The sequence below is a fragment of the Physeter macrocephalus genome, chromosome 2 (genome assembly GCF_002837175.3).
Source record: "Physeter macrocephalus isolate SW-GA chromosome 2, ASM283717v5, whole genome shotgun sequence".
Taxonomy (NCBI): Eukaryota; Metazoa; Chordata; class Mammalia; order Artiodactyla; family Physeteridae; genus Physeter; species Physeter macrocephalus.
In genome coordinates this window covers 19,417,495-19,436,612 of record NC_041215.1, presented here as the reverse complement: position 1 = coordinate 19,436,612, position 19,118 = coordinate 19,417,495, and the positions used below count along the sequence as shown (strand labels likewise).

The window sequence follows — 19,118 nt, the reverse complement described above, 5'->3', positions numbered from 1 at the left end:
CCCTCACAGGCCCCGCCTCCCCCACAGACCCCCGCCTCCTCCACAGACCCCGCCCCCACACTCCCAGCCTCCCCTCCACAGACCCCACCCCTGTCCCGGGCTCACCCCACCTGCTCCACACTGCACAGCTTCTCCACACAGCCCTTGAAGTGCTTCATGCAGTCATCAGCTAAATGCAGGTGCGTAGAATACTGAGGGGCAGGGGTGGGAATTGGGGTAACAGAAGCTGAGTCAGGGTGGAGACGGGGTGGCAGTTGGAGGGGGGCAGGTTCCCCGCCCCCGGTCACCTTGTTCAGCTCCTTCTGGTACTGTGGCATCTTTTTCAGGATGTGGGACAGGTCTTTGATGTTGGCCTGGGGACAGGGAGGAGAGTGAGCCAGGCTCTGCCTACCAGAGGCCCCTGCTGCAGGCTAGGGATCCAGACTGAGGCCCTGCCCCCATCTTTGGGGGGGGGCGTGGGAGGGGCGTTCCTCCCAAGCTGCCCACCCTGACACAGGCCCACACCCTACCTTGTCTGTGGTCAGCCTCTTGCTCTCACAGAATGTCTTCAGGAGCTCCGTGACCTTCCTGGCAGTGAGAGTGGGCAGGGGAGAGGGTGGGGACGGGTGCCAAGACCGTAGTTTGATGGCAGAGTGGGGGGGGCATTGCACGGCCAGGGGATGGGAGCCAGGAGACACAGGCCACGTGAGAGCCCACGCTGGGGACGCACCGGGGAGGCCAGCTGAGGGGTGTGGCTCGTGGAGGGGCGCTCACCCAGAGCGGGAGGCCACGTACCCTGTCCACAAAGGGGTGGGAGGGGGTGGGGACCGCGTGCGGAAGGGCCCACACCCCCGGCGCCCACCACGTGCCCGTACTTGGACACATCTGCGATGTGCATGTGCCGCAGGTCCACCCACAGGTCATCGTCCTCGTCCAGCAGCACGGCCTTCTCCCGGGCCTCGCTGAGCCCCGTGGTCTCATACCTGGGGGAGCGGGAGACCTGAGGGTCGGGGGCACTGGCAGAGGACCCAGGTCCGCAGTGATGGCAGATGGCGCGTCCTAGGGTCCACCCACCTGTACGTGTCCTGCTCGATGTCCAGCAGGTCATAGGCCATGGCCTGGAAGGTGAGCTCGTGCAACAGCGGGGACACGGGGTCGGCCGCCCGGTCCATGATGAGTAGCTGTGAGCGACTTTTCTCAGGGCCCTGGGGTGGAGGGGGTGGGCGGGGATGAGGACATTGACCCTGACCCTGGCTGGGCCCTCCCCCCACCTCCCCAGAAAGCCCCCTCACCTCGCCCAGACTGGGAGTGTCTGCCTTGAAGGCGTTCAGCTTGGCTAGGACGGCGTGGGCCAGCTGGGCCGTGTCCTCTGGGCCCCTGGGGGTGGGGTGGGCAGATGTGGGGGGGGGGCTCAGGGCGTGGGGTTGGGGAGGGCCAGGCGCAGACTGGGGGTCGGGGATGGGGTTAGGGAGCAGGGTGAGGACTGGGGCTGGGGTTGGAAACAGGATGGGGTCAAGGTCAGACGGTGGCGTCCAGGTGGGGTCCCCACTTGTGATAGCGGATGGCCGGGTACTCTTGCAGTGTGGCGCACAGGGTGGCGATCTGCTGGGCCAAAGCTTCGAGCTGCCGTGTCCGTTCGCCGGCCCGGAAGGGGCAGTAGAGATTGTAGGTGCTGTGCGGTGCATCCAAGGAGAACACCTGGGAGGGCAGAGAGCCGCCGCTGGAGGTGTGCCCCTGCCCAACTCCAGCAGCCGCCACCTGCCACTCCCTGGGGCTTCCTCTGGTCTCTGGAGCCTGCTCTGCCATCCAGGAGGCAGGTCTGGGGCAGCCCCCAACTCCTGTCTAGAGGAGGAGGTGGAGAAATACCTCAGCCCCCTCCAACTTGGGTGGGACGACGCTGAGGTGAGCTCTATGCTGCCCCCTGCCGTTGCCCAATGGGACGGAACTCCGGGTGCCACAGCGCTACGAGCTCATTCCGCCCGGTGTTGGCTCCTTTGCTTTCTGATTCAGTGTCCCCTTTACTTGCCTCGGTGCCTGTTTCTGAGGGAACCTGGGACGTTTGGTGACAGACCCCCACCCCTGCCCAGGACTAGCCTGGGCTGTACCTGAGCCTCGTACGGGAGGAAGGCAAGGTGGATCTCTTTCAGCGTCTTCACCACCTTCGCCAGCCGGGAGCGGCCCAGCTCACAGAACAGGGGCTCGGGGCAGGCTGGGGTGGGCAAGAGGGGGCATCAGGCCAGGGCATCCCGCACACCCCATCGCCCTGACCCCCACCCCACTGGCTCTCCTCACTCACTGTCAGTGAAGAAGACGTGTGCCGCTTTGTAGGTGAAGGTCGGGGTCCCCTGGAAGTCTGCGATCAGGGCCTGCACCGACTGAGGAATGCGGATCACTCTCCAGGCCTGGCCCCTAGACCGACCATCCCCCGCCCCAGCCTCCAGTCAGCTGCCTGTCCCCCATACACTGCAGACATGCACGCACACACCCGCTCACATAGGCACCTTCTCCGTGGGGCTCAGCAGATAAATGGCCTCCAGACTGGGGATGGGTTCTCGCCGTTTGTTGATGTCCTCCACAACTAGTAGGAACAGAGGAGGGGGCACATGTGGATGGCAGTGGGGCCAGGGCACATGGGGAGCCTCTGACTCGGGGAGCTGGACACTTGGGAAGGAGGGTCAGATCCTGGAGTGAAGCAGGGGGACTGCACTCCCTATGGGTCCTAAGCAGGAGGTGCACACCCATGGGTCACACGGCTAAGAGTTACACGGGCAGGGTCCTGCACATTCGGGGGTCACATAGTCATACCCCTTGGGCATCGCCCAGAGAAAGTTGTCCATTCTGGACGTCATGCACTGAGAGTCCTACATGGGGTTCCACACACAGGGGCTGCACAGCCAGGGAGGCTGACCCCTTAGGGACCACAGCCAGGGAGCCCTGCATGGGAAGTCTGCCTATCATGGGCTCCCAGATCAGGGCTGTCTGTGCAGTAAGCTGCATATTTGGGAGTTCTGGAGAACGTGAGGGGAACCCACAGTCAGGTCCCATCTGGGCAGCGTGGGGTGGGAGTGTCCACTCACTGGTGATGCCCTCAGCCAGGATGTCTGACATCTTGCAGCAGGACGACAAGATGCGCATACTCGGGTGGTCCATGATGAGCACCTGTCCAGATGGATGGACAGATGGAGCGGTGGACAGACAAGAGGGCGGGAGAGGCTGAAGCTGTCCCTGAGGAGGGGCTGGGGCAGTGGGCAGGCCTGACAGCTTCAAGAGCTGGTTGAACACGAGCACACAGGACCCCATCCCCAACCCACCCCATCCCAGACTGGCCCACCTGACCCCACCTCTGTGGCCCAGCAACCTCCTTAAGGAGTTGGAGGGAGTCCCACATTCAGGGCCCCCCACATGGGTTTGGACAAGGCATTCTATCTCACCCCTACCTTCCACTCCCCATCCTTCTTGACGCTCCGAATGACTCCGCTCAAAATTTCTGCGGGGAAGTGAGGGGCAGGCTCAGGATGCCAGGTCCTCTGGCCCCATCGTGCCCCCAAACCTTCTGGGTCCCGGGCTGGACCTCCATCTGAACTCACATTTACTCCTCCGCCCAGTCCTGTGAGGTAGCTCCTAGCCACCCCCAATTTATAGACGGGGCCACTGAGGTTCAGAGAAGAGAAGTAAGTTGCATAAGCACCCTCAGCACTTAAGTGGCGAGTGCCTGAGGCATAAGTAGCCGCTGGATAACTATGCTTTAGATAAACGAATAACTGGAAAGCCAAGACTCACATAACAGGTCTACCTGCCTCCAGAGCTCTCAGCCTCCCTATCTGCTACTCAAGTACTCCTGGCCGGTATATTTCAGCCACACCCTCATTCCACCTCCATCAGTTTCCCCTGGACCAGAACACAGGACCCCTGGATCCCTGGTCTGAGGCATGCCTGGCTGTGGTCATCCTATTACCCAACATCCAGACTCAGTTTCCTCATCTGTAAAATGGAATCAGCGATTCTCCTGTCTCCCCATTAACTCCTATGTAGGAGGCTCCTTTTTCAGTCGGGGTTTGAGCCACACTGGGCCCTGCCTAGCGGAGGGAGTGGATAGGCAGCCCCGCCCGGCAAGAGTGTCGTGTCCACAGTTATCATGACGGGCAGAGCGGAAGGAGCCGCTGAGGCCGGAACTACCGGAGGTGGGGGAGGGGGCGACCTCCACCCCTCCCCCAAGAACCCAGCCTGAGGGGCCTGGATGCCTGGGTCCTCACGCTGCATGGGGCTCTTAGCGACCGGGCAAGGAGGAAGGCGTCCCCCACCCATGGACCTGGATAGGGGCCCGGACGCGTCCCCTGATCACTCTCACCACCTGGGGTCGCTGACCAGCGCACCCAGGCCCGGCCCCCGTCCGCACCAGGGGCCCCAAGAGTCCTGCTCGCCGGACTTTGCCCGGCTCACAGATCCGGGAGTCTGGATGTCCAGCTGTGCCCTCCCCCCGCTGGCACCCTAGGGGGCCCAGGAGTCCCTGCCCAGCGCCTGTCTACGCCACCCTTAGTCTGATTCCTTTGGGTCCCCGGAGTTCTGTCTCCCAACTTTGTTCCGCTCCCTCAAGGGAGAGACGGGACATCCAGCTGAGGCCAAGTCCCCGTCCGCCCCCTCGAGCGTCAGGTGCTCGACGCCCAGCCAGGCCCCCAACTCCCCGCCGCCTGGGTCCCAGAATCCGTGCGCACCCGGCCCCCCGCCCCCAGGGGGCGGCACTCACTTTCCCCCACCACCGCCTTCAGCCCCGAGGGCGCCATCTTCCCCTAGGGGCGCCGCCGCTTCCGGGTCTGTCCCAAGGTGGGGGCGTGGCCCTGAGCGTCATCCACTTGGAGTCCGCCCCGCGGGGCCTGGCTCCCGCCCCCTTCGCACCTGGCCCCGCCCCGCCGTCGGTTTTTCACAGAGGAAGATGGGTTCCGTGTGGAGCCGACCCGCGAATGAGTCCTCGCAGACGCGCATCAGGTCGCCGGACGACGCACTCACAGAAGTGAGCTCAGACACACTTCCCTAGCTTGTGTGCAGCGAGAAAGTGGGATCGCAAGGCAGTAATAACCTCTTCATCTTCTTCAGGCACAGCTCCACCCTGCCCGAAGTTTCTCTCTGTCTGAAAGATACTGTGTGCCCACCCGGAGCCGCGGGGCCACAAACCCGTGACCCACTTATCTAATGTACCCGAGTTTAGCAGCAGCAGCGGGCTTAGGCAACACTTGATAAACTGGGGAGGAGGCCTGGAGAGATGGTTGAAGCTAAGCCTGCAACTACTGTGTGCTAGGGACCTGTGCCAGGTTCTCAGTCGATCCTGCCAGAGACCCTGACGGGAGATGCGGGATAGACAATGAAACAGCGGCTCGGCCGGACCCTTGCCCAAGGCCACGTGATGAGTAGGCCTATTGCAACCTGAAACACGAGTCTGTCCCAGGAGGTATGCTGGTCATGGCCTTGCTGATACGCACGTGGATTCAGTGGCATGGTCAACCACTTGCAGACTCCCTCTCTCTCTCTCTCTCTCACACACACACACACACACACACACACACACACACACACCTCCATTCACGCTCGACTAGAAATTTCAGGGCCTGCCCCTGCTGTGCACCAGCAAAGGGCTGACACCTTGTCATGCAAAGGGCCCAGTCCAGCAGCACCTCATCCTTTAAATGAGGATTTAAAGTGTGACACACGTGTGTGAATGCAGAGTCCTAAGCTGGTTCAGTCCCAAACCCGTGCTTTTATTTGGCCATGTTTCTTAAGAGTCGGCCAGGGGCCAGGTCCTCTGCCACTTTCATGGGACAGGCATGGGACTGACCACAGTGAATAACACCAGAAAGCCTGCCAGGCAGCACTTAAAGTTGAATGGAGGAGGAGGGGATAGAAGATGATCGGTTATGCCTTAAGGAAATAAACAGTGACCTGATAACAAGTGCCACGGTGGGGGGCGCTTTATTGAGGTGGTGCCAGAGGGGTACCCTATAGGTGTGGCCTTTAGGCTTAAGCCTGAATGACATCAGGGAGCAACCATGCAGAGAGAAGGGAGGGATGAGCTCAGAGGAGTGGCTGGAGTGAGGTGAGGTTGGAGGGGCCACAGAGGCCAGACCTCTGTGGGACATGGTAGGACTAACCCGATTTGCCTTGGATTGAGGGGTTCACAGGACCCAGGACTTTCAGTGCTAAAACTGGGACAGTCCTGGGCAAACCAGGATGGCTGTTCTCTCTATGTAGGAGTTTGGGGTTTTCTTTCCATTTTCCTTTTCTTTCTTTATTTCTTTCTCTTTCTCTTTCTTGCTCACCTTCTCTTTCTCTCTCCCCCTCCCTCCCATCCTCTCCTTTTCCCTCTTTCTTTCATAGTTTTATTGCAATATAATTCACATACCATACAATTTGATCACTGAGAGCATACAGTTTAATGGCTTTTAGCATATTCACAGTTGTGTATCCATCACCAATTTTGTTTTTTTAAATTTATTTTATTGACATAGAGTTGATATACAATGTTAATTTCTGCTGTACAGCAAAGTGATTCTGAGAATATACATATATGTATATATATATATATTTTTTTAAATTAATTATTTTTGGCTGCGTTGGGTCATCCTTGCTGCACGTAGGCTTTCTCTAGTTGCGGCGAGTGGGGGGCTACTCTTCATTGCCGTGCATGGGCTTCTCATTGCGGTGGCCTCTTGTTGCAGAGCAGGGCTCTGGGCGTGCTGGCTTCAGTAGTTGTGGCACATGGGCTCAGTAGTTGTGGCTCATGGGCTCAGTAGTTGTGGCTCGCAGGCTCTAGAGTGCAGGCTCAGTAGCTGTGGCTCACGGGCTTAGTTGCCCCATGGCATGTGGGATCTTCCTGGAGCAGGGCTCAAACCCGTGTCCCCTGCATTGGCGGGCAGATTCTTAACCACTGCACCACCAGGGGAGTCCCTATGTATATATTATTTTCCATTATGATTTATCACAGGATATTGAATATAGTTCCCTGTGCTGTACAGTAGGACTTTGTCGTTTATCCATTCTATGTATAATAGTTTGCGTCTGCTAATCCCAAACTCCCAATCCATCCCCCATTCCCCCCCTTGGCAACCACAAGTCTGTTCTCTATGTCTGTGAGTCCGTTGTTTTGTAGATAAGTTCATTTGTGTCATATTTTAGATTCCACATATAAGTGATACCATATGGTATTTGTCTTTCTCTTTCTGACTTACTTCATTTAGTATGATAATCTCTAGGTCCATCCATGTTGCTGCAAATGGCATTATTTCATTCTTTTTCATGACTAATATTCCATTGTATATATTTACTACATCTGCTTTATCCATTCCTCTGTCAACGGATATTTAGATTGCTTCCATGTCTTGACTATTGTAAACAATGCTGCAATGAACACTGGGTATATCTTTTCATGTATCTTTGCATGTATCTTTTCAAATTATAGTTTTGTCTGGGTATATGCCCAGGAGTGGGATTGCTGGATCATAATGTAGTTCTATTTTTAGTTTTCTGAGGAACCTCCACACTGTTTTCCTGCACCAATTTACATCCCCACCAATGGTGTAGGAGGAGGGTTCCCTTTTCTCTACACCCTCATTAGCATTTGTTGTTTGTAGATTTTTAAATGATGGCCGGTATAACCGGTCAAGTTTAGAACGTTCCCATGATCCCAAGGTGCTCGGGTTTTCTCCCGAGGACAATGGGGGCCAAGAGAGAGTTCTGAGCAGGGGAAGGAGGGGACCCTTGCAGCTCCTGGGAGGAAGGATGGATTGCAGGGGCAAAGGAGGGAGCTGGGAGACCCTGAGGAAGCTGGGACCACCTCTAGCTTCTCAGCCTGTCCCCTGGTGGTGAGGCTCTGTAGAGTCTGAAACCTCTCATTATACTCAGTGAGGATGACCAAGGTCTTCTGCTGTTACAGGCTCAAAGCTGCTCACGGAACAAAAAAGTGTGTTGAAGTCCTAACCCCCAGAACCTTAGAACATGCCCTTATTTGGAAATAGGGTTTCTGCAGGTGCAATTAGTAAAGATGAGGTTGTGCTGCAGGAGGGTGAATCCCTAAAGCAACGTGACTGGTGTCCATGTCTTATGACAGCCATGTGAAGGACACAAGGGGGACATCTGTGACAACAGAGGCAGAGACTGAAGTCCTGCTGCTACAAGCCAAGGGACACCAAGGGCTGCCAGCAGCCACAAGAACCCAGGGAGAGGCAAGGAAACACCCTCTCTTCCATGCTACAGGAGTATAGCCCTGCCAACACCTCGATTCTGTACTTCCGGTCTCCAGAACCGTATGACAATAAACGTTTGTTGCTCTAAGCTACCCAGTTTGGGACATTTTATTAAGGCAGCCTGGGAAACTAACATGTCTGGGGAGGAGCAGGACATCACGTTGGCATCCGGGTCTTGGGGCCATGGAGAGGGTGTGAATGGGGGCTCCGGATGGTGGGGGGCTGCCTGGGGAGGAGGACCAAGCTTTTCAATTGAGCAGAGGTGATGAGAGCGTGGCCCATGTATTGTGAGAAGAAACTTTAACTCGTTTCCAGAAAGGCATCCTGGGGATGGGGTGGGGTGCAGGTGGGATCCTCCCAGCAGCATCCTCTCCCAGGGCACTGAGGGAGAGCCATAGCTGCTCAGCGGAGGGGGCAGGGGCTTTCCTCCCCAGGAGTCTAGCCTCCAGTCCCTAGGCCGGGCTGGGGAGAAAGATCAGAGGAGACAGACCACCCTGGCATTGGCAGTGGGGAGACAGGGGCTACCAGACCTTCCTGTTTTGGGAGTAGGGGGTGGGCAAACAGACCAGGGGACAGTGAGTAGAGGAAGGGTGGCCAGGAGACAGAGGCCAGCCGGTGGAGCCTCAGGGGTCCTCGGGCCCAGCTTCCCCTCCTCCCGCCACCTGCGGATGGCAACTGCCTTTCTGACAGATATCGGTGGGCAAGCTGGGTAGCTTCAGACCTCACCTCGGCTGCCCTATGGCCCTGTCCTCTCCCTATGGGGCCCAGCCAGCCCAAGCTCCCCACTGTGGGGGCGCTGCTTTGGCCGACTGCTGCACCCCACCTGAGAGTCCTTGGGCCCCAGCGAGTCCTGCTGGGCCAACAATGTCCGAACCCAGGTCACCCTGCCTCCTACCCCCACGGCAGCCCCGGCCTCTCGCTGCAAAAACAATTATCTGGATCATCTTTATGGGGCTTAAGCTTGGGTGGGAGCAGATGGGGCGTGAGCCGGGGATTTGGGGCTGGGTATCCACTCCCCGCCACGTCCCAGTCTCTTAAAAAGCCTTCTCTGACACGGGGCCAGGGCAGAGGCCAGTGGAGAGGTGGACAGGACTCGGGGAGGGGAGCAGGGACAATGATGGACCAGGAAGAGAAAGAGGATGGGGGCTCGGCCTCCTGCGACAAGGTGAGCAGGCCCCGCTGCCCACCCCCCCACCCCACCGCCAACTCAAGGACCCGTGAATGACAAGGTTAATTAGTTTGTAGGGCACCTAATTAGCAAGTGAGTCTCCTGGGCCCCCTGACCCAGTTGCCACCCAAGAAGGTGCTGGTGGGCGGGAGGGTCCGAGTGCCTAACCCAGCCCCAGGGCAGAGGTCAGGGCTCTTAGTGCTGACACCCTGTGAAGTGAGGGATGCTGGGACTTAGGAGCTGTCAGGGGGATGTTCCCCTGGCTCGTGTCCCAGCCCCTGGGCCACCCCGCAGTCAGGCCCCAATCTAGGACGGTGGCCCTCTCCCTTGGGGCAGCACCACGTGACATGGCACTGCTGGTGCGGCCCCTGGGGCGGGGGCCGGGATTGAGAAGGAGACTCATGTCTCATTCCGAGCAGCTCTGCAGAGCAGCACATCGGCGGGCACCATGGTGAGAGCCACAGAAGGGGCAGGGCAGGCCCGGGGGTCGGGGGGAAGCTGGCCGGCCAGGAGGGGAGCTGAGGGCTCCTCCAGCTGAGGGGCCGGCCGGACTGAGTGTGTCTGTCCCCCAGGCGGGCTCCCCAGACCAGGAGGGCTTCTTCAACCTGCTGAGCCACGTGCAGGGCGGCCGGATGGAAGAGCAGCGCTGCTCCCTGCAGGCGGGGCCGGGCCCAGCCTCCGAGGGCCGTGAGAGTGGGCAGGGAGGTGTGCGGAAGTGGGTGTGATGGGGGGGCGTGAATGGGGCAAGTGGCCATCTGGGGGACCAGTGGGCAAGGGTCTGAGAAAGTGAGCAGGCAAGTGGGGACAGAGATGCCTGTGGGTTGGGGGCAGATGTGAGCATGCTTCCTGGAGAATGTGAGTGGGGGTGGAGGGATGGGTTGGGGGCCTCCAGCTGGGCTGAGTTCTTCCCCATGGCCTCTGCTTCATGCAGAGAGTGGCCCTGCACCCGAGATGGACAGTCTCATGGACATGCTGGCCAGTACCCAGGGCCGCCGCATGGATGACCAGCGTGTGACAGTCAGCGCCTTGCCTGGCTTCCAGCCTGTGGGCCCCAAGGTAGGTGATGTTCTGCCAGGGCTGAGGAGAGACCAGCCACACTGATCCCTCTATAACCCTGCCTCCCACCCCCACCCCTGTCCATCATCTGCCCCTGGGGATGAGCGCCTGGTAGGAGTGCCCACCCTGCATACTTGCCAGTCACAAGACCCCGGCCAATCCAATACCCCAGTTCAGAGGTAGGACAAAGGCCCAGACAGGGCTGGGAAGAAATCAAGGTCATGCAGGGGGCATGTTAAAGTCAGAGCTGTGGCCAGAACTTGTGGCTCCTGCTCCCAAGTCTGAGAACTTCAAGGAGGCGAGACAGAATAGACCCGCTCCTGGGAAGACACCTTGAGGGTGGAGAGCACGCAAGCTCATGCCCAGGACACATCCAGACACCCATGTATCCATGTCACACATACCCACAGCTTGGGTTCTGATCAAGATCCCAGGGATGTCCCCAAGACCCACCAGCTCCCAAATACCACCCTAAATGTTGAGTAAGTGAGGAGTGGAGAAGCTCAGGGATGGTGGGGGCAGATGGGGGAGGTGGGACTCCGGTTGCCACCCGCACTGGCCAGCACTGCCCTTGGCCCTCTGGCTGACCCCTCTGCATCCACAGGATGGAGTGCAGAAACGAGCCGGGACTCTCAGCCCCCAACCCCTCCTCACCCCTCAGGACCCGACTGCACTCAGCTTCCGTCGAAACAGCAGCCCCCAGCCCCAGACACAAGCTCCCTGAGGGCCTGAGGCATCCTGGGCCCCATTTGGCCCCCAAAAGCAGACAATAAAACACTTCCACGAGCAACGAAGAACCGTGTATGTGTGTCATTCTGTGGGTGGAGAGGCAGTGATTCAGGCACTTGGAGGCCTCAGGACCTCTGCTGGGCAGCACGAAGGAGCCTTTCCTCCCGCTGCTTCCGTATCCTTTCTTTGAATTCTTCTAGCTCTTGGCGCTGGGTAAGGGAGTGGGATGGGAAGGAAGGAGGGGCGTACACACCTCAGGGCCTGGACCTCTTTCTCAGCACCCCTCCCCTTAATCCCCCAGACCACCACTTCACAGTTCAGTGACTACACTGGAATCCTGTGCCAATTATAACCCAGGTCCAAGTGGGATTAGCTTCAACCTTCAGGGAGAGGGCAATAAGGAAATCACGTGTCCCTCCACTCTTGGTTCCCTGCCCATGACTGAGGGTCCCATCATGGCCACAGGAACCCACGCTCCTCCCTCCTCTGGTGGGAGGAAAAGGAGGTTGCTTACCTGGTCTTCCTTCTCAGGGGGCCACAGCTCCCTCTGTAGGGACAAAGTCACAGCTGGATACACAAGCCAGGAGCCTCCAGAGCCCCACACCCAGGGCAGGGTTGGCTCAGGGGAGGCAGACACTGGTCCCCATCAGGTTGGTGCCCCATACCCTCCCCCACCCCCGGAATGAACCTGTGCCCACCTTGCGCTGTATGACATAGTCCTCAAACCACTCGGCCTGATTGGCAATCCAGAACATAGCCACAGGGAAGGTGAGGTAGATGGTCATCTGGAAGGGCAGGGGCGAAATAAGAAGAGCCAGGAGTCACCCCCACCACCCCAAAACTGTGCAGAGGCTGCTTAGAGCCTGGAGGATCATCCCCTGACAGAGACCAGTGCTGGTCTCTACACATACCTGGCTGGTGCTTCCCCAGCGCCCCCAGGACCCCAAAACTCCCATCAAGGGTACAGAAGCCACACACCTTAAAGTCTAGCCTCCATAATCCAAGAGCCCCCTCCAAAAGCCCCCTCCGAGTCTGGGAGACTCCCTCTCAAAGAAAGACACACACAGACACACACACACACACACACACACACAGACACACATAGACACACACACACACACACAGACACACACACACACAGTCGCCCCAGGAACAGAAGAGCTCGTACTACAGTAAAGGCATCTCTTTGAGACCTCATTATCCCACCCCTAGTTAGATCCCAGAGCACACCCAGACCCAGGCCTCATTCTTCAGAGTCTACTCCCCTAACTTTAGGAGTATACCTATGAGAAAGACGGACATCCACTATGACCCCGAGAGCTCCCCCAGAACCTGAAGCCTTCCTTCTTAGAGCCCCCTCCCCAGATCACCCTTCTCAGAAGGCTTTCCTCACACCAGCGCTCCCAGAGCCCCGAACCCTGTGCCCCCTTCTCTGGGGTTCCAACCGTAAAGGTCCCTCTCAAATTTCAGGAGCTTTCGCTCCAGAAAGCCCTCTCTCAGAGGTCCCCCTTTTCAGAGGCTCCTCCTCAACCAGGAAGACCCCGCGCCCAGGCCTGCAACCGCTCCAGTGCTCACTGACCCGAAACACCTCCAGCTTCACCCCCATCTCCCTCTTTTCAGGCTTCAAAGCCGCTTCCGCCCAAAGCCAACCATCCTGCAAAACAGCAGCTCATTGGGAGTCCGAGGGCTCCACTGCTGAACCTGATTGGTCCGATGAGCTTCGAGATGACGTCATATTCGGGCGCTTCTTCTCTGCTTCCGGTAGCTAGGCGTCTACGTGAAAGTCAACAACGCAGGGCGCGCAATCGAAAAGGGTTCAACCAATAGGAAATGGGCCTGGTTCTAGGGGGCGGGCCTTCAGCCGGAGACGTCATTATAACGCGACTCCTGCGCGTACCTGGAGTGCCAGAAAGATGGTGGTGATGGCGCGCCTCTCGAGGCTGGAGCGGCCGGACCTTGTCTTCGTGAGTCCGCGGCGGGCCCGGGGGTGGCCTGCCTGGGGGCACTGGGGCTTAGATGCCTCAGGAGATTCGGGCCTGGCCGCCCGGGGGATTTAGGCCAAAGTTATGCCGGTCTGAGGGCAGGAGGACCCTTACGGGCCGGAGACCGGATCATGATGTACGGACCAGGCAAAGGAGCAAAGGTCTGGTGTTAGAGCCCAGGTGACCTGAGCAAAGAGCAGGTGGTTCAAGTTAAGGGCCTGGCGTCCCGGGCTGAAATGGGAGTGGGTGAGAAGGGAGACTCGCGTAGCTTAATCTTGAGAGGCCTGGTGTTTGAAGTAAAGGCCTGACGACCAGTCCAGGTCTCTGGTTTCAGTGGTAAAATCTTGGTGTCTTGGGGAACGGTCTAGGTTTGGTCCTGAGCGTTATAGTTTCTGGGATAAGGGCATGGTGTCTGGACCGGGAGAACCCTGGAATCAGAAGTAAAGACCGGGTGATGTGGAGCTGATCAGGCGATGGCCCGTGGAATCCTGAAGAGTCAAAGGCTTGGTGTTTGAAGTAGAAGCCTGGCATCTTCACTAGATTCTTGGTGTCTCGAGTTAAAGGCTAGGCATCTTGTACATACCTTTCTTTCTGAGATAAGGGTCTAGCTTCCAAGTTCTGGGGCAGAGTTGAGCTAGACTCTGGCTAGTGGGGGCCTGAGGTGCCAAACGTCTGGTGTCTGGGAAGAGCCGTGCTGTGAGGAGGTGACACTTGACGTCTAGGGCAGAGACCTGGCGTCGGACCAGGGTCTTGGTGGCAAAAGAGTCTGGTGATCTGGGCCAGAGAGTGGATAGCTTGATTAGGAAGGCCAAAAGAGTGATGTCTGGGTGACAGTCTCATATCTGGCCTAGAACGCCATGACCAAGGAGTCTGATGGTCTGGATCAGATTGTAGGTAGTAGTATTCTGAAGGGTCTGGACCAGATTCCTGGTATCTGGGTGTCGGGTGACCGGGCTCCCGATGGTGGGGAGTGCGATCTGGGACCTGGGGAGGGGTGGGAGTGGGCGAGAAGGGAGACTCGCGTAGCTTAATCTTGAGAGGCCTGGTGTTTGAAGTAAAGGCATGACGACCAGTCCAGGTCTCTGGTTTCAGTGGTAAAATCTTGGTGTCTTGGGGAACGGTCTAGGTTTGGTCCTGAGCGTTATAGTTTCTGGGATAAGGGCATGGTGTCTGGACCGGGAGAACCCTGGAATCAGAAGTAAAGACCGGGTGATGTGGAGCTGATCAGGCGATGGCCCGTGGAATCCTGAAGAGTCAAAGGCTTGGTGTTTGAAGTAGAAGCCTGGCATCTTCACTAGATTCTTGGTGTCTCGAGTTAAAGGCTAGGCATCTTGTACATACCTTTCTTTCTGAGATAAGGGTCTAGCTTCCAAGTTCTGGGGCAGAGTTGAGCTAGACTCTGGCTAGTGGGGGCCTGAGGTGCCAAACGTCTGGTGTCTGGGAAGAGCCGTGCTGTGAGGAGGTGACACTTGACGTCTAGGGCAGAGACCTGGCGTCGGACCAGGGTCTTGGTGGCAAAAGAGTCTGGTGATCTGGGCCAGAGAGTGGATAGCTTGATTAGGAAGGCCAAAAGAGTGATGTCTGGGTGACAGTCTCATATCTGGCCTAGAACGCCATGACCAAGGAGTTTGATGGTCTGGGTCAGATTGTAGGCAGTAGTATTCTGAAGGGTCTGGACCAGATTCCTGGTATCTGGGTGTCTGGTGACCGGGCTCCCGATGGTGGGGAGTGCGATCTGGGACCTGGGGAGGGGTCTGGAGTTTGGAGTGGAGTGGTGCTGCGCGCAGGCTCTGAGAACAGGTCTGTCTTCTCCCCGTACCCCGGCCCTGGCAGGAGGAGGAGGACCTCCCCTATGAGGAGGAAATCATGCGGAACCAGTTCTCCGTCAAATGCTGGCTCCGCTACATTGAGTTTAAGCAGGGTGCCCCGAAGCCCAGACTCAATCAGCTGTATGAGCGGGCGCTGAAGCTGCTGCCCTGCAGGTGAGATTGGTTGCAGCTGCCCTGCCTGCCCCAGCCCCACACCCACCCCACCTTATCCAGTCACCCCAGAACTTGCTAGTAGGTCCCACGTGACTGCTATGTGTTGTGTTGCCGAATATACATCCCCTGATCAGTGAGCACACCTCCCCTGACGTCCCGGCCATTCCACCATCGCAGAGACTTGTCACCCCGCCCTAGGCCCCTTCTCCCAGCACTTGTCTCGTGGGGCAGGGTGAAGGGTCCCGAGATCCATAAAGCTGACCAATCACTGTCTGCCCCTCCCCTCTCCCCCACCTGCCTAGCTACAAACTCTGGTACCGCTACCTGAAGGCGCGCCGGGCACAGGTGAAGCATCGCTGTGTGACTGACCCTGCCTACGAAGATGTCAACAACTGCCATGAGAGGGCCTTTGTGTTCATGCACAAGGTGTGGAGGGGGCCTGGCTGGGCCAGGGGATGAGTGGGGAGGTGGGGCTCAGAGTCCACGGAGGTGGATAGAGCAGGGGGTTGGAGTCCTGTGGCCTCTGTGCACTCAGGGTTGAACGAGACTTGGTTTCAGGGGGATGGGAGTTCCGGGTCCTGCTGCAATGGACATCTGGTGTCTTTATGGCCTGGTGGTAGTGCTGGCAGCTCAGACCCTGCCTCTCCCCACACCTCCAGATGCCCCGGCTGTGGCTAGATTACTGCCAGTTCCTGATGGACCAGGGACGCGTCACACACACGCGCCGCACTTTCGACCGTGCCCTCCGAGCGTTGCCCATCACACAGCACTCTCGTATTTGGCCCTTGTACCTGCGCTTCCTGCGCTCACACCCCCTGCCTGAGACCGCCGTGCGTGGCTACCGGCGCTTCCTCAAGGTAAGCCCCTCAGAGGGCGAGATGGGGCCAGGCTCAGGCAGGTGGGCCAGTTCCCCCAGGTCAAGACTTTCCGGAAACCGGCTCGTTGGGACATTGTCTGCCCTAACAGACAGAATATGGGAACAAGGCTTCTTAAGACAGGCCTTTGTTTGTGAGTTCTGTGTTTAATCTCCAAACAGTTTTTTAGTAACTATGTCAGGTATTAAGACAGGTGCCAGGGACAGTGTGGCTAAGACAGTTGCTACCTCCATGGAGCTTTCAGTCTAATTTTGCAGACAGATACATATTACCTGACCGCATAAATCAGAGTAAAACTGCAACCATGAGAGGAGGGCAGGGAATAGGAGATAAACGACTAGGGAAACAAATAACAGGCAGGGCTGAGAGTCGAGGTGCAAATAGTGGGGAGGCATTGTGCAGTTTTCCTGAACTTATAATGTCTCTTATGCGTCGTGAAATGTTTAGCATAGTGCTGTTTAGGGGCTTGTGGTGAAAGCAAGTCTTGGCCTGTGCAGGCTGGACCACTAGGATGTCTAAGCTAGGCCAGTCAGGACTGAGACTGGACCAGTGGGGCCCAGGCTGGACCAGTCAGGACTGAGACTGGACCAGTGGGGCCCAGGCTGGACCAGTCAGGACTGAGACTGGACCAGTGGGGCCCAGGCTGGACCAGTTAGGACTGAGACTGGACCAGTCTGGGCCCAGGCTGGACCAGTCAGGGCTGGGGGTGGACCAGTGAGGCCCAGGCTGGAACAGTGAGGCTCAGGCTGGACCAGTCAGGGCCCAGGCTGGACTAGTGAGGGCTGAGGCTGGACCATTCAGGGCCCAGAGTGGACCAGTCAGGGCTGGAGCCGGACCATTGAGGCCCAGGCTGGGCAGGTGTGGCTATGACTGGGTGTGCAGGGCGAGCTCTTGTCCGGGACAGTGGGGCGGGTGGCTGACAGAAAGTGGGAGGGGGCACGGTGGCATGGCCCTGTGGCCCCACTGACAGCTGGCGGGTGGGTGGGTGCCCAGCTGAGCCCCGAGAGTGCCGAGGAGTACATCGAGTACCTCAAGTCGAGCGACCGGCTGGACGAGGCCGCACAGCGCCTGGCCACCGTGGTGAACGACGAGCGCTTCGTGTCCAAGGCCGGCAAGTCCAACTACCAGGTGGGCCCCGGGGTGACGGCTGGGCGGGAGGGCTCGCCCCCTCAGGGACAAGGCTGACGCTCCTTCCTGTGCCTTGCAGCTGTGGCACGAGCTCTGCGACCTCATCTCCCAGAACCCGGACAAGGTGCAGTCTCTCAGTGTGGACGCCATCATCCGCGGGGGCCTCACCCGCTTCACCGACCAACTGGGCAAGCTCTGGTGCTCGCTGGCCGACTACTACATCCGCAGCGGTCACTTCGAGAAGGTGTCTGAGCACGCGGGGCTCCGGGAGCGGGGCGGGGTCTCCCTCCAGCACGTAGTATGGGGGATGCCTGAGGACACGCGTGTAAGCAGAAGACATGCACGTGGACTGCTTGGGCACGTGTGTGTGTGTGTGCGCCGCGCACATTTGCCTTTCTGAAGGTGGGGAGAGGCAGGCATCACGGCCCTGCCGGCGAGTGCACCCACCTCAGGCCAGCCAGACCTGGATCTCTCTGCTCTGCCCTTGGACCTGGTTCAGCTTGGGTGTCCTCATTTGCAAAATGAGAGTGACAGTCGCTTCCTTGCCTACTGGGACTCAGGCACCGAGCGGGTGTCCGGTGTGAGGGTCCCTCCCGAGGTGTTGGTGTTTCTGTCAGTGTCCATGTTGGCTGTTCTCATCGGCCCATGAGTGGCGAGCTTGGGGCCGCGGGGGGGCGGGGTGTGGAGCCCTGAGAGGTCCCCGGAGGGGCTGGCTTGGGACTGGCTGGGGAGGGCTGGGCCGGGGGAGCAGAGTGGGACGGAGGAGCTGGAGTCGGGGCTCAGAGGGGGTGGTGAGGGGCTAGGGAAGGGGGGCCCTGCGGGCTGAGGGGGCGCTGGCTGTGTCCTGCTGCGGGGAGCCGCCAGCCAGCCGGCCGTGAGCAGGACATACGTCTACCAGGTGTGTGTCTTACAAAGACCCTTCAGGCTGACGCTTTGAGCGGAACGCACAGGCCGAGGCCGGCAGCAGGAGACCGGCCAGGAGGGCTGCCGGAGCCAGCGGCCAGGCAGAGGCGGGGGGGCAGGATCAGCCAGGGACAGGGCTAGAGTGACGGGCCCGCCCTTGGTGGGGATGCGCCTCGCCCATGCCAGCACTTGCCTTTCATGCTGCCCTCGGGGGTTGGTGGGGGGGGTGACGGGGAGAATGCGAGCTGCAGGAGGGGGGTCAGGCAGGCGTGAGGGGTACTTTGTAGCAGCGATTGAGCACTCCGTGGCAGGCTGAAGTTAGGGTCCCTGCAGGGTGCCTGTTCACCTATTGGGTCTCACTGGGGCCAGACCCTTTATGCGTCTCACTCGAGCCCCGCAGTGACTGCGTGAGGGGCTGTCAGTGTCGGTTTACTGCTGAGGAGCTGAGGCCCCCAGCTCACTCTGCTGCCAGAGTGAGGGAGGGGAGGGGAGCTCCGACCACGGCCGTGCGCTGACGGAGCTGGGCAGGCCCGGGGAAGGCCCTGCGGGGGTTCCGATTTGGGACTGGTGCCAAGGGCGGTGCTGCCGGATGCCCTGTGTGCAGGCGGTGGGCACACGTGCCTCTCCCCTGCCAGCACCTTCCCCATCCCCACAGGCTCGGGACGTGTACGAGGAGGCCATCCGGACCGTGATGACCGTGCGGGACTTCACCCAGGTGTTCGACAGCTATGCCCAGTTCGAGGAGAGCATGATCGCGGCGAAGATGGAGACTGCCTCGGAGCTGGGCCGGGAGGAGGAGGGTGAGCAGCGGGGGCGGACCGCAGGGGTTGGACGTGTCCCGAGTGGCTGGGCCAGGGGAGATGTGGGTCTTGGAGTCAGAGGCTGGCAGGGAGGGAGTCTGAGTGGGCAGTGTGGGTGGGGTCTCGGCCGGTAGCCAGGACTGGGAACACTTCTCAGTGGGGCTTGGGCCGGACACTGGCGGGAAGGGAGAGCTGCGTGGACAGCAGGGGTGGGGAGGGGGGCCTGGGCCAGAGCTTGGCAGGGAAGAAGGGCGGGGGGGGATGGTGGGGATTGGAGGGGGTTCC

At 59.1% G+C, this 19,118-nt stretch overlaps 4 protein-coding genes across 7 annotated transcripts in view; 2 read left to right on the top strand and 2 right to left on the bottom strand.

The window, feature by feature from the left end:
* Window positions 1-4,789, bottom strand: part of STXBP2 (syntaxin binding protein 2) — an 8,473-nt gene extending 3,684 nt beyond the window's left edge. Inside the window, exons 1-13 of one of the 3 annotated variants that reach the window (XM_007107092.3) lie at window positions 4,724-4,789; window positions 3,417-3,466; window positions 3,057-3,138; window positions 2,481-2,557; window positions 2,276-2,354; window positions 2,085-2,188; window positions 1,529-1,677; window positions 1,272-1,356; window positions 1,054-1,184; window positions 855-962; window positions 510-567; window positions 288-353; window positions 111-191 (exon numbers count right to left, since the gene is read on the bottom strand). In XM_007107092.3, coding sequence (XP_007107154.1) covers window positions 111-191; window positions 288-353; window positions 510-567; window positions 855-962; window positions 1,054-1,184; window positions 1,272-1,356; window positions 1,529-1,677; window positions 2,085-2,188; window positions 2,276-2,354; window positions 2,481-2,557; window positions 3,057-3,138; window positions 3,417-3,466; window positions 4,724-4,760 — 1,107 coding nt within the window. In that variant the 5' untranslated portion in view covers window positions 4,761-4,789. Of the gene's footprint in view, window positions 1-110; window positions 192-287; window positions 354-509; window positions 568-854; window positions 963-1,053; window positions 1,185-1,271; window positions 1,357-1,528; window positions 1,678-2,084; window positions 2,189-2,275; window positions 2,355-2,480; window positions 2,558-3,056; window positions 3,139-3,416; window positions 3,467-3,566; window positions 3,601-3,934; window positions 4,052-4,723 lie in introns of those variants that run through there. The other 2 variants (XM_007107093.4, XM_007107094.4) reach the window with 2 other exon arrangements.
* Window positions 4,790-6,582: 1,793 nt separating this feature from the next.
* On the top strand, window positions 6,583-11,194 carry PCP2 (Purkinje cell protein 2). Of its 2 annotated transcripts, XM_007107091.3 has the most exons (4): window positions 6,583-9,375; window positions 9,951-10,065; window positions 10,310-10,434; window positions 11,039-11,194. In XM_007107091.3, exons 1-4 carry the CDS (start codon window positions 8,968-8,970, stop codon window positions 11,156-11,158), a joined length of 768 nt encoding a protein of 255 aa, XP_007107153.2. In that variant the 5' UTR covers window positions 6,583-8,967; the 3' UTR covers window positions 11,159-11,194. The 2 variants fall into 2 exon arrangements, 1 of the variants encoding a protein (XP_007107153.2); XR_003683232.1 differs by lacking the exon at window positions 6,583-9,375 and having other exon boundaries at window positions 9,436-10,613; window positions 11,039-11,073.
* A 35-nt stretch (window positions 11,195-11,229) lies between these two features.
* Window positions 11,230-12,851, bottom strand: PET100 (PET100 cytochrome c oxidase chaperone). The gene is made up of 4 exons (XM_007107090.3): window positions 12,743-12,851; window positions 11,862-11,948; window positions 11,678-11,710; window positions 11,230-11,372 (listed from the first exon to the last, which is right to left on the bottom strand). Exons 1-4 carry the CDS (start codon window positions 12,767-12,769, stop codon window positions 11,289-11,291), a joined length of 231 nt encoding a protein of 76 aa, XP_007107152.1. The 5' UTR covers window positions 12,770-12,851; the 3' UTR covers window positions 11,230-11,288.
* A 184-nt stretch (window positions 12,852-13,035) lies between these two features.
* Window positions 13,036-19,118, top strand: part of XAB2 (XPA binding protein 2) — a 10,898-nt gene continuing 4,815 nt past the window's right edge. The window contains exons 1-7 of the mRNA XM_007107102.4: window positions 13,036-13,127; window positions 14,979-15,127; window positions 15,430-15,553; window positions 15,787-15,984; window positions 16,996-17,130; window positions 17,210-17,374; window positions 18,689-18,833. Of these exons, the coding sequence (XP_007107164.1) occupies window positions 13,077-13,127; window positions 14,979-15,127; window positions 15,430-15,553; window positions 15,787-15,984; window positions 16,996-17,130; window positions 17,210-17,374; window positions 18,689-18,833 (967 nt within the window). The 5' untranslated portion in view covers window positions 13,036-13,076. The remainder of the gene's footprint in view (window positions 13,128-14,978; window positions 15,128-15,429; window positions 15,554-15,786; window positions 15,985-16,995; window positions 17,131-17,209; window positions 17,375-18,688; window positions 18,834-19,118) is intronic.